Source organism: Ovis aries, chromosome X (assembly GCF_016772045.2).
Source record: "Ovis aries strain OAR_USU_Benz2616 breed Rambouillet chromosome X, ARS-UI_Ramb_v3.0, whole genome shotgun sequence".
Classification (NCBI taxonomy): domain Eukaryota; kingdom Metazoa; phylum Chordata; class Mammalia; order Artiodactyla; family Bovidae; genus Ovis; species Ovis aries.
The window spans coordinates 81,434,498-81,447,582 of record NC_056080.1 but is presented as its reverse complement, the minus strand read 5'-3'; the positions used below and the strand labels follow the sequence as shown (position 1 = coordinate 81,447,582).

Genomic DNA, 13,085 nt, shown 5'->3' with positions numbered 1-13,085 from the left:
GATCTTCCCAACCCAGGGATCAAATCCATCTCCTGCTTTGGCAGGCAGGTTCTTTCCTGCAGAGCCACCAGGGAAGTCCTTGGTGAAACTTGGGGTGCATTTATTTACTTTCCCACATATCACCAATCATGGACATGAGTGGCTGAGGCATCTGTCTCTACTCAGGAAAACAGCACAATTGAGTGGCTATCACATCTTATGGAGAATTTCAGTCTTTGGTCACAGTATTTAAGAGCTCCTGGTTTGGTCCAACAAGCCCTTTTGGAAGTGACCTATTGCTTTATTTTCTCAATGCCTCCTCTTTAAAAGAAATTTTTTTACTGCAAATCATATATATTTAAGGTGTATTAAATGATTTTAGATAAACATAGAGAAATTATTACTACAGTCAAATTAACCTGTCTGCCCGCATAGTTATCATTTTTGTGTGAAATCTATTCCCTGAGCTTATTTCTGGTGTTCAATGTAGTTTGCTCATCGTGCTGTACATTAGATTCCCAGAACTTGTTTGTCTTAAAAGTGAAAGGTTGTCCCATTGGACCAACATCTCCCCATTTCCTGAGACCCTTGCAGTCACCCTTCTCTTCTGTGTTTCTGTGAGTATGCTTTTTCTTATCTTCATCTCTTACTATTTAAGTAACTTTAGCAAGTTACTTAACCTCTCTGTGTCTCAGTTTCCTCCATTTTAAAGTTGAAATAATATCTACTTTTTCATAGGATGGTTGTGAGGATTGACTGATTTCAATTCAGTAATGCAGGACCTTGCTTCCCCGATAGCTCATCAGTTGATAAAGAATCTGCCTGCAATGTGGGCAACCCAGGTTTGATTCCTGGGTTGGGAAGATCCCCTGGAGAAGGGAAAGGCTACCCACTCCAGTATTCTGGCCTGGAGAATTCCATGGACGAGTCCATGGGGTCACAAAGAGTTGGACACGACTGAGTGACACTTTTCTGAGGACACACTCTCACTTCACTTTCACTTTTCAGGACATAAGGTGGTGTTAGTACTTCTGCTTTCTTCTCCTCCTGATAGAATCGTTCTATCATCACCTTCTCTCTCCTCCGGATCTTCCTACACTGCCATCTTCCGAACTGAGACCCCTATCACCTCTCCCCCAACTAGTCTCCTTGTCTTTTTGTGCCCCCAACACTTCATAGCAGCCAAAGGGAGCTTACTGAAACGTTAATCTGATCATGTCACGCCAGTCTTTAAAATCCTTCAGTTTCACAAGGCAAAATGGAAACTTCTTTACACAATAATATGTGACCTCGTCCCCAACAACCTGTCTAGCTTTGTTTTGCTCCTCTTGCTGTCTCACCATTCACATCGCAACCACACTGAACACATTTTGTGTTACACCCACACATGCTATGTTTTTTCTAGTATCCAGGCCTTTACTCATGCCATTTCCTTGGCCTGGAAAACATGTCTCCAGCTTCATGTCAAGTAAGTTTCCACTCCTTCTAGTCTCCATTAGATGCTTCTTTATGTCTTTCAACAGCACTTGAGCTTCCTCCTTATCACACTAAACCATACTTATCTTCTTTACCCTCCTGTTCCTTTCTCTTCAAGCAGAGTGAAGTGCCTTCTCTTCTCTGGTCCCACAATACTCTGTTCTTATCTCTTTTACTTCACTCTTCATTCTTTGTAATAATGGTCCACATCTCTATTTGAGCTACATTGTAAGCACCTTGAAGGCAGAGGCTGTGTCTACTTCTTTGTCATCAGTGCTAGTGCTCAGTGTGCTGTGCTATGCTCAGTCGCTCAGTCATGTCTGACTTTGTGTGACCCCATGGAATGTTGCCTACTAGTCTCAGTCCATGGGATTCTCCAGGCAAGAGTACTGGAGTGGGTTGCATTTCCTCCTCCAGGGGATCTTCCCAACTCAGGGATTGAACCCGCGTCTCTTGCATCTCCTGCATTGTCAAGGGGATTCTTTACCACTGAGCCACCTGGGAAGCCCTAATGCTTAGTAGTGCTCAGTAAACATGTTTGACTGAATGAATACATGAGTAGATGACTGAATAAATGAACTTATGAGAGTTCACCAAAGGTTCAGTGCTTCAGAAAGTTTCAGTCTTTTGTACAGAAGGGTAACCTCAGTTCAGTTCAGTGACTCAGTCTGTGCAACTCTGTGATCTCATGGACTGCAGCACACCAGGGCTCCCTGTCTATCACCAACCTCCTGAATTTACTCAAATTCGTGTCCATTGAGTCGGTGATGCCATCCAACCATCTCATCCACTGTTGTCCCCTTCTCCTCCTGCCTTCAATCTTTCCCAGTATCAGGGTCTTTTCTAATGAATCAGTTCTTGAGGGCAACCTCAAGGGACTGCTAATAATAATATTTCTGCTTCTTTCACTTTTATCAATTTCAGTGACAAGGTTGGGAAGGTTTCCTGTCCATGGGCTTTCATTATTACAGACTGGATGAAGCAAGTAGGACAGGGACAGGTACTGGCAGCCTTTTCTTAGGAGGATTTTCATGTTCTCCCTCTAACATAAGTCAACCAGTGAATAGAAGTCATCATGATACAAACTAACCAATATTCTCCCTTCTCCTAGTGATCATTTGTCATTATTCCCTTCTACCTACTGTCATGGATAAATATAAAGAGACAGCATCAGTCTGAGCAATAAGGGTCTGCCTTATGGTGATTGTCTTCTCCCTTTTGCCTACCGACTTTGAGGGCAAGTCATCTCTGCTGACAAAAAAGATGTGCGCCTTATTTGCCTGATGGGAGAGAGAGAAGGGGAAAGGGAGGGTCAGTCATGAGACAGACACTTAGCTGGCCCTCTGTTTGTGTCCTCTTTCAACAGGGAAAAGTTGGCACTCGGGAAAAAATGAGTCCTTGACACATGTTATGGATTCTGCCTCTGTACTGCACACCATCAATGGCTATATAAACAGGTCTCTGCCAGGTATGTACAACCTGCTCAAGAATCCTCAGGATCTTCTGCAGTCACCATCAAAGCTCTCTTCTCCAGTTGTCCTCAGATATCTGAATTCTGGCCTCTGGGGGATCTTATGGTACAGTGACCAGTCCTTCTTGCAGTCATCAAAAAATTAAGGACTGCCAGTGTATACAGTGTATACAAACATGAGTTTGGGTAAACTTGGGAGTTGGGGATGGACAGGGAGGCCTGGCGTGCTGTGGTTTGTGGGGTCGCAAAGAGTCGGCCATGACTGAGTGACTGAACTGAACTGAAGTGTATACAGTGGCTCAGACGATAAAGTGCCTACCCCCAATTCAGGAGACCCAGGTTCGATCCCTGGGTTGGGAAGATCACTTGAAGAAAGCAATGGCCACCTACTCCAGTACTCTTGCCTAGAAAACCCCATGGATGGAGGAGCCTGGTGAGCTACAGTCCATGGGGTCACAAAGACTCAGACATGGCTGAGTGACTTCACTTTCTCTCTTTTCTTTTCTTAGTGTATACAGAGCTTACTGATTTCTCTTTTCCTTTCTAAGTGGGCATCCAATGATGAACAGATACTTGAAGGAAAGCCTGAAACACAAAGACAATATGCAAGATAAGCAAAGTAAATTAGATAACGCGTGAACCCATGGAGATGCTGGGAGAGAGGTGCTTGGAGAGAGCGTGGAAGCTCTGAGCCCTTCCCCAAGCCTTGCCCTGTATTTCACTTCCCTCTGGATGTTCCTGAGTTACATCCTGGTATAATAAACAGATCCTCTAGTAAGTTTACAAAAGTAATAATAGGATTATATGAAAAAGAAACAATAAATAATAAGAAAGTGAAGTCACTCAGTCGTGTCTGACTCTTTGCGACCCCATGGACTGTAGCCTACCAGGCTCCTCCGTCCATGGGATTTTCCAGGCAAGAATACTGGAGTGGGTTGCCATTTCCTTTTCCAACATGCTTACAAAATTAGGAATATAATTCTTAAAATACAAACTTAATTGAAAGAAGGGTTTTGTTGTTGTTCAGTCACTCAGTCATGTCAGACTCCTTGTGACCCCATGAACTGCAGCATACCAGACTTCCCTGTCCTTCAGTGTCTCCTGGAGTTTACTCAAACTCATGTCCATCAAATCAGTGATGGTATCTAACCATCTCATCCTGTGACCCCCTTCTTCTCCTGCCCTCAGTCTTTCCCAGTATTAGGGTCTTTTCCAGTGAGTCAGCTCTTCCCATCAGTTGGCCAAAGTATTGGAACTTCAGCATCAGTCCTTCCAAAGAATATTCAAGGTTGATTTCCTTTAGGATGGACTGGTTTGATCTTGCTGTCCAAGGGACTTTCCAAAGTCTTTTCCAGCACTGCAATTTGAAAGCATGAATTCTTCAGGGCTCAGCCTTCTTTATGGTCCAACTCTCACATCCATACACGTCTTCTGGAAAAACCATAGCTTTGACTAAATAGACCTTTGTTGGCAAAGTGATGTCTCTGCATCCTAATACACTCACTGTCTAGGTTTTTCATAGCTTTTTTTCCAAGGAGCAAGCATCTGTTAATTTCATGGCTGCAGTCACCATCTGCAGTGATTTTGGAGCCCAAGAAAATAAAATCTTTCCCTGTTTCCATTTCCTTCCCATCTATTTGCCATGAAGTGATGGGACTGGATTCCATTATCTTAGTTTTTGTAAAATACTCTGGACGGTGCTTGATGTTACGCAGTGAACTCGCTCATTCGTGTCCAACTCTTTGTGACCCTGTGGACTTTAGCCCGCCAGGCTCCTCTGTCCATGGGATTCTCCAGGCAAGAATACTGGAGTGGGTTGCCATTTCCTTCTCCAGATGTTATGCAAGTGCTCAGTAAATATTGCAGTTATTAATGATATTCAACAATTCTGTAATTAATATGTAAAACTTCAAGTTTAGAAAAGAAATTAACTTTCAAGACATATAAGTCCCTTCTCTCATATATCACATTAATTGCCTCTCTGTGCATAAGTTTCCTCTCCTTTAAGGAAGGGATGACAATTATAGTTTCTTCATTCATAATATAGGGTTGAAAGTGAAGTCGCTCAATTGTGTCTGACTCTTTGCAACCCCGTGGGCTGTAGCCTATCACGCTCCTCCATCCATGGGATGTTCCAGGCAAGAGTACTGGAGTGGGTTGCCATTTCCTTCTCCAGAGGATCTTCCCGAACCAGGGACAGAACCCGGGTCTCCCACATTGTAGGCAGATGCTTTACTGTCTGAGCTACCAGGGAAATATTGGGAGTTCAAACTTGTAAAATATCCTGAACAGTGCTTGATGTTATGCAAGTGCTCAGTAAATATTACAGTTATTAATGATATTGCCATAATTGGTGTTAGATTGGATGTGAGAAGTGAGAGTAGGGACAAGAATAACTGTCACTTGCAGAATTGAATCCAGGCTTATATTAATACCATTCACTGAAATAAGGAACTCTGGAAGAAGATGAAGTGGTAAAGACAAAAATCTGTTTTTGTACCTGTGTGTTTCCTGAAGTATCCAGGTGAAGATGTTAAAAGGTGATTGTGCAAGTCTGGATTTCTGGGAGAACAGGGGAATTATCAGCATATGAATGATCATGAATCCTGTGAGAATGAATGATATTATTCAGGGAGAAAATTTGTTTAACAAAAGAATAATTAGGCTAGGGATGAGCCCTGAGGTCATCTACCATTTAATGGGTGGGTAAAGAGGAGCAGTCACAGAGTGAAACAGAAGAAGGAGCAGTCTAAGCCTTAGGGATGGTTTTGAACTGTGGTGTTGGAGAAGACTCTTGAGACTCCCTTGGACTGCAAGGAGATCCAATCAATCCATCCTAAAGGAGATTAGTCCTGGGTGTTCATTGGAAGGACTGATGTTGAAGCTGAAACTCCGATACTTTGGCCACCTAATGCGAAGAGCTGACTCATTTGAAAAGACCCTGATGCTGGGAAAGATTGAAGGTGGGAGGAGAAGGGGACGACAGAAGATGAGATGGTTGCATGGCATCACCACCTCAGTGGACATGAGTTTGGGTTAAACTCCAGGAGTTGGTGATGGACAGGGAGGTTTGGCGTGCTGTGGTTCATAGGGTTGCAAAGAGTAGGGCACAATTTAGAGACTGAACTGAACTGAAGCCTTAGGGAAATAAAAGTCTGTTGGCACAGAGGCCAAGGGAAAACAGAATTTCAAGAAGGAATGAATGGTTAACAGATGCAGATGAAGACTGAAATCGATCCATTGGATTCAGAAGCACAACAGTCATTGATGACTTCAGCAAGAGCTGTTAGCTTGAGACTACCCCTGTGTCCTTGGAAAGTTGGGTTTCAAGTCAAGATAATAAAAATTTGTACACAGAGTTTGTTCATCCTTTCCTAGAAAGTGTTTTCCATTTCAGATTCTCTGCTTCTTGGCTCTAGTTATGTTTTTCCTACTTTCCAGGTCTGATTGGATGTCATAAGAAATCAGTCTATTGGCATGTGATTGGAATGGGCACCACCCCGGAAGTGCACTCAATTTTCCTCGAAGGCCACACATTTCTCGTGAGGAACCATCGCCAGGCTTCCTTGGAGATCTCACCAATAACTTTCCTTACCGCTCAGACAGTCCTGATGGACTGTGGCCAGTTTCTACTGTTTTGTCGTATCTCTTCCCACCAACACGGTAATGTCTGTGGATCTGAAAAACGAGTATTAGAAATATCCAGCTCTTCTTTTAAATATTTCACCTTGAATATAAGAGGGGTTGATTATTAGTAAATAGGACAAGGGAGTTTACCTGTGATCAAGGGAAGGGAAATGGTTTAGTGAAGAATGAGGTGGAGAATGTGAGGAGGAGAGTATATCATTATTTTCCCAACATTAAGTAGGCTTTAGTACTATGGAGAGAGTGATTTGGGGTCATGGCATCTAGGATGTAATCCTAAGGGCTCCAGGATGTCAATAATGATGCCCCAATATATAGCAAATACAAAAGGATATTGTGGTGCTCCGTATGAGACACCAGACAACTGGTATAGAAGGAGGCACACTGTAGATACTCGGTCAGAGATGAGGGACATCAGGAAAAATAACATGGGAGTGGAAGTTGGTAAACACATGTGAAGCACCACGTGAAGCTTTCAAGGATGACTTGACTTTGCAAAGGGTCAAAGATCCTATCTAAGGAAGTTGGGACGATGGTACCTACGGTTGCAAATTATTGTTAATGTGAGTGAGCTTATTTGTAGCTATAGCTTATGAAAACTCATGTTACATGATCAGCTCATCCCCATTTTTCTTCTTGTACATTTACTCTGCTAACTCTTAGTCTTGAATCAGTCTAACAACTCTCTTTGTCTCCTCCTCTGTTGTGGTCATTGAGAGCTGTTGGAAAGAAATGTTGGGGAGGCCTGATCTTTCATGATGAACAGCACTTGTTATTCCTGTCAATCTAGTATTAACCCTCCCTTCAGGTTCCTTGGTTGCCCTGAAAAAGAGATTTGATCTTGTACTTTTTTCCACTTATTTTCTGTGAGTGACTTTGTTTCTAGTCCTCTGTAGTGATGAAACATAGGAACCTCTTTTCCTGATACGTTACATAATAATTATGGGATGTTTGACAAGACAAAATGTGTCATACCAGACAAGTAACAGGAAGTCGATCCCATAGGCACACAGGAAAAGGTCATTTACTTGTATATAGGCTGCTCATGACCTAGTTTGAAGCCTGATTCTGTTTAAGAAGAGTTTGTTTTATGTTCTGTTTCTTTTTCTTATTCTTTTGACCCTTCTTTATGCTGATTTTAATCCTTGTTTTTCAGAAAAATGTTTTGTCTTTTTGGAACTCATACAAAATACTTCATTTTTAGATCTAGACTGAATTGTGTTTAAGGCCACATGAACCCACACTAGGTGCTTGCTGCTCCTGAAATCTGCCTTGTTCCACATTACCCAGTAAATAGGTCTCCTTTCTTAGAATTTTTCTTCAAAGTTGCCCTGTGGCATTAGATAGGGGAGGGATTATTATTATTTATATTTTATAAAGCATGCAAATGAGATTAAGATTGCTGAATAGACTTGCTCTAAGGCTTTCAACTAGCCACAGTCAGACGTGCTCTTAAAATATATAATGTATTTCCTTAATTCTAAGCTGAACCTTTTCATGTTTTTATTAACTTTGGATATGTCTTAAAATTTATATCTATACTATGATTTTTCTTGACAAGCTACTAAATCTATAGTTTGTATCATAATTCAGTGGACTATGTATAAAAATTAATAGGTAACTGTAGGGGTGGGGAGTTAGTCTGACCTAAGTTTCCAAAAGCTGAAAATATGCAGTTCCTCAGGCCTTCTCGTTTACAGTTTGAGAGTTGGGAAGTGATAGGCTCAGAGCCAGTTCCAGAAGGGAAAGAAAAACAAATGAGGAAATCTTGAAACAGGAGTCAAAGATTGGAGGAGAGTCAGGCAGAAGGTAAATGGTGAGTACAAAGACCACAGGAAGAAACCTGAAAATACCAGCTATAGGGAAGGTGATACATATAGGAAGTTAGAACCCTTAGGAGAAGGCATAAGAGAAAACAAAGTCAGAAGAGTTGAGGCCAGAAAACCTCATTGAACCTCACATTGGTTTTGTCTGACTTCAGATGGTATGGAAGCTTATGTCAAAGTAGATAGTTGCCCAGAGGAACCCCGACTATGGATGAAAAATAACCAAGAAGAAGATTATGATGATGGTTTGGATGACTCTGACATGGATGTGGTCAGGTTCGATGGTGACAGTGTGCCTCCCTTTATCCAAATGCGCTCAGTTGCAAAGAAGCATCCTAAAACCTGGGTCCACTACATTGCTGCTGAAGAGGATGACTGGGACTATGCCCCCTCGGTCCTCACCTCCAATGACAGGTAAGGATCTTTTGACTCTTGGTGTTATCTCTTCCACATAATCCAAAAGTTCTTCTCAGTTTCTCAAAACAGCAAACCCTTAAGCCATGTGTAGGGTTAGGTACAGGCAAGTGTGAAGTCGCTCAGTTGTGTCCGACTCTTTGAGAACCTATGGACTGTAGCCTACCAGGCTCCTCTGTTCATGGGATTTTTCAGGCAAGAGTACTGTAGTGGGTTGCCATTTCCTTCTCCAGGGGATCTTCCTGACCCAGGGATCGAACCCAGGTCTCCCGCATTGTAGGCAGATGTTTTACCTTCTGAGCCACAGGGAAAGTCCTCTCTCTGGCTCAGCGGACCAAGAGCATTAACATATTTCAGAAATTCCCACCAGGGATACCTAGATTTTTCTCACCCTTCCTTGATGAAATCATATCAGCTGTTTTAAAGTTGGATTTTAGCAACTTGTCCTTTACCTGGCATGCTTCATTCCAATGTCTTATCTTTTTGTGTCTCATACAGAAGTTATAAAAGTCTGTATCTGAACCACGGTCCTCAGCGGATTGGTAGGAAGTACAGAAAAGTACGATTTATAGCTTACACAGATGGAACATTTAAGACTCGTGAAGCTATTCAGCATGAATCAGGGATCCTGGGGCCTTTACTTTATGGAGAAGTTGGAGACACACTTTTGGTAAGTTGAAGAAAAGATATAAGCTTGGGTAAGAAGACAAAGGCTGGAAAGTTGTGAGTTTTTTGCAACTTCCTGTTTCAGCCTCATGTCCAAAGGGCATCATCTTTTAAAATATATAAATATTACACAAATAAATGTAAATTATAAATTTGTTTTAAAATATTCATACATAGGAAACAAAATTAACGCCACCCATTAAACCTGCCACTCTGTTGAAATACTCATTGCTTAAATTTTCATACATATCCTCCTACAACTTTTTCCACTAGTTAAATAGTACAGGAATCAGCAGATTAAGAGCTGTAAGCCAAATTTGTCTCATAGTCTACTTTTGGAGAACCTGTGAACATAGAAGGATTTTACATTTTTGAGAGCTGTAAGGAAAAGAATGGGGCTTTCCAGGTGGTGCTAGTGGTAAAGAATCCGCCTGCCAATGCAGGAGACATAAGAGATGTGGGTTTGATCCCTGGTGGGAAGATCCCCTGGAGAAGGAAATGGAAACCCACTCTAGTATTCTTGCCTGGAGAATCCCCATGGACAGAGGAGTCTGGCGGGCTCCAGTCCGTGGGGTTGCACAGAGTCAGACATGACTAAAGTAACTCAGCAAGGAAAAAAATACCAAGGATATGTAAGAGAGAGTAGATATAGCCCACAAAGCCTAGAGCACTTAATATCTACCCATCCCTTTCCAGAAAACATTTCATGACCCTTGATGGAAGATATTAGTAACACTTATGCTGCAGAGAACAATGGTTTAAAAAAAGCAGGTATATTTTTTCACAGTCAGTTTACAGATAGATGGTCATGTCAATGAGGGGGAAAAAACACACAACCTAAAAAGTGGAGAGTTACATTTTATTAAGTTACTATTAGAATTTGGGCTGGGGAGACAGCATCTCAAATAACTTTCAGAGAACTCTTCTGAGGAGGAGAGCCATGATATATAGGAATCTTTGCAACAAAGACTTCCCTGGTGGCTCAGATGGTAAAGCATCTGTCTATGATGCAGGAGACCTGGGTTCAATTCCTGGGAGGGGAAGATCCCTTGGAGAAGGAAATGACAACCCACCCCAGTACTCTCGCCTGGAAAATCCCATGGGCGGAGGAGCCTGGTGGGCTACAGTCCATGGGGTTGTAAAGAGTCGGACATGACTGAGCAACTCCCCTTTCTTTCTTTCTTTCTTTCTTTTCTTTCTTTCTTTCTTTGCAGCAAGAGGCAGGTAGTCAGACTGTCAAAAGATTTATTGCTAATTAAAGAAAACTAGATTTGTCAAGTCGAGGAATTTAGGGCTTTTCTGTGCATGTGATGATCCCAGAGTGTGCTCAGTGAAATCATTCCTTTGATCTGCACCTCAGGTATCTGGGGCCAGGATCGTGTGTTTTCACATCCTGAGTTTCCTCAAGCTGCACCATTGGGGGTGGCTTCAGTTTGCTGACCACTAGATGGCAGGCATTCCTTGTTTCCGGCCTAAGTACCCCAAGGGCTCACTGTCGAGGGTGACTGCAACATCCGTTGATTATTGATATAGCAGGCAGCATTCCTTTTTTTTTCTTTTTTTAAATTATGAAAGTATGATAATGCATTTACAGGAGACGTGGGAAATACACATACTTCTTCTATATATTGCAATTATTTTTTAAGTAGGTAAATGAAGATTTTAGTTGGAGTTTCAATACCAAACTCTCAAAAATTAATAGAATGAATATACAGAGAAGGAGAAGCATATAGTAGACCTGAAAGGCACTGTGAACCAATTCAACATAATTGAAGTTTATACAATTTTTCACACATCAGTAGCCTAAAAATTCTATTCAAGTCCCTATAGACTATAAACTAGGAGATCCTGGAAGATATCTAGGGACATAAAGCAAGGTGTAAAAATTTCATGGTCTAAAGGTATTGAAATCATACAGAGTCTATTCTCTTATCACCATGAAATTATGTTAGAAATGGCCATCTTTTGCTTCAGTTCAGTTCAGTTCAGTCACTCAGTCGTGTCCAACTCTTTGCGACCCCATGAATTGCAGCACGCCAAGCCTCCCTGTCCATCACCAACTCTTGGAGTTCACTGAGACTCACGTCCATTGAGTCAGTGATGCCATCCAGCCATCTCATCCTCTGTCATCCCCTTCTCCTCCTGCCCCCAACCCCTCCCAGCATCAGAGTATTTTCCAATGAGTCAACTCTTCACATAAGGTGGCCAAAGTACTGGAGTTTCAGCTTTAGCATCATTCCTTCCAAAAGAAATCCCAGGGCTGATCTCCTTCAGAATGGACTGGTTGGATCTCCTTGCAGTCCAAGGGACTCTCAAGAGTCTTCTCCAACACCACACTTCAAAAGCATCAATTCTTCGGAGCTCAGCTTTCTTCACAGTCCAACTCTCACATCCATACATGACCACTGGAAAAACCATAGCCTTGACTAGACAGACCTTTGTTGGCAAAGTAATGTCTCTGCTTTTGAATATGCTATCTAGGTTGGTCATAACTTTTCTTCCAAGGAGTAAGTGTCTTTTAATTTCATGGCTGCAGTCATCATCTGCAGTGATTTTGGAGCCCCCCAAAATAAAGTCTGACACTGTTTCCACTGTTTCCCCATCTAGTTCCCATGAAGTGATGGGACCAGATGCCATGATCTTCATTTTCTGAATGTTGAGCTTTAAACTACCGTTTCACTCTCCTCTTTCACTTTCATCAAGAGGCTTTTTTGTTCCTCTTCACTTTCTGCCATAAGGGTGGTGTCATTTGCATATCTCAGGTTATTGATATTTCTCCCGGCAATCTTGATTCCAGCTTGTGCTTCTTCCAGCCCAGCATTTGTCATGATGTTAAATAAGCAGGGTGACAATATACAGCCTTGACATACTCCTTTTCCTATTTGGAACCAGTCTGTTGTTCCATGTCCAGTTCTAATTGTTGCTTCCTGACCTGCATATAAGTTTCTCAAGAGGCAGGTCAGGTGGTCTGGTGTTCCCATCTCTTTCAGAATTTTCCACAGTTTATGGTGATCCACACAGTCAAAGGCTTTGGCATAGTTAATAAAGCAGAAATAGATGTTTTTTCTGGAACTCTCTTGCTTTCTCCATGATCCAGTGGATGTTGGCAATTTGATCTCTGGTTCCTCTGCCTTTTCTAAAGCCAGCTTGAATATCTGGAAGTTCACGATTCACGTATTGCTGAAGCCTGGCTTGGAGAATTTTGAGCATTACTTTACTAGCATGTGAGATGAGTGCAGTTGTGTGGTAGTTTGAGCATTTTTTGGCATTGCCTTTCTTTGTGATTGGAATGAAAACTGACCTTTTCCAGTCCTGTGGCCACTGCTGAGTTTTCCAAATTTGCTTATATATTTGTAAAAGGCTTATGTATTACAGCTATTAGCACATTATTATTTTTCTTTCATGTATTTTTCTCAGTCTGTCACTTATACTTTAACTCCTTTATGATGCCTTTTTCCCTATAAAGATTTTCAGTTTTAATATAGTCAGATCTTTGTATCAGTCTTTACATTTATATGTTTCTGAATATTTTTCATTTATGTTTTCTTTCTAGGAGCATCTTTACCACCCCTAAGAGATGATAAAAATAGTCTACTATATTTTATTCT

General features: G+C 41.7%; 1 protein-coding gene and 1 non-coding gene across 4 annotated transcripts in view; one reads left to right on the top strand and one right to left on the bottom strand.

Annotated features, from left to right (window-relative positions):
• The window catches only part of F8 (coagulation factor VIII), a 137,569-nt gene that overhangs the window by 26,884 nt on the left and 97,600 nt on the right, over window positions 1–13,085 (top strand). For all 3 annotated transcript variants that reach the window (XR_006058215.2, XM_042241550.2, NM_001172550.1), the window contains 4 exon segments: window positions 2,822–2,923; window positions 6,368–6,589; window positions 8,553–8,811; window positions 9,310–9,481. Coding sequence is in view for 2 of the 3 variants with exons in the window: in XM_042241550.2 (XP_042097484.1) it covers window positions 2,822–2,923; window positions 6,368–6,589; window positions 8,553–8,811; window positions 9,310–9,481 (755 nt within the window). In the remaining variant the exon portion in view is untranslated.
• Window positions 150–274, bottom strand: LOC114111823 (small nucleolar RNA SNORA25). Its single transcript, XR_003587562.1, has one exon. It is a non-coding gene; the product is annotated as a small nucleolar RNA SNORA25 (small nucleolar RNA).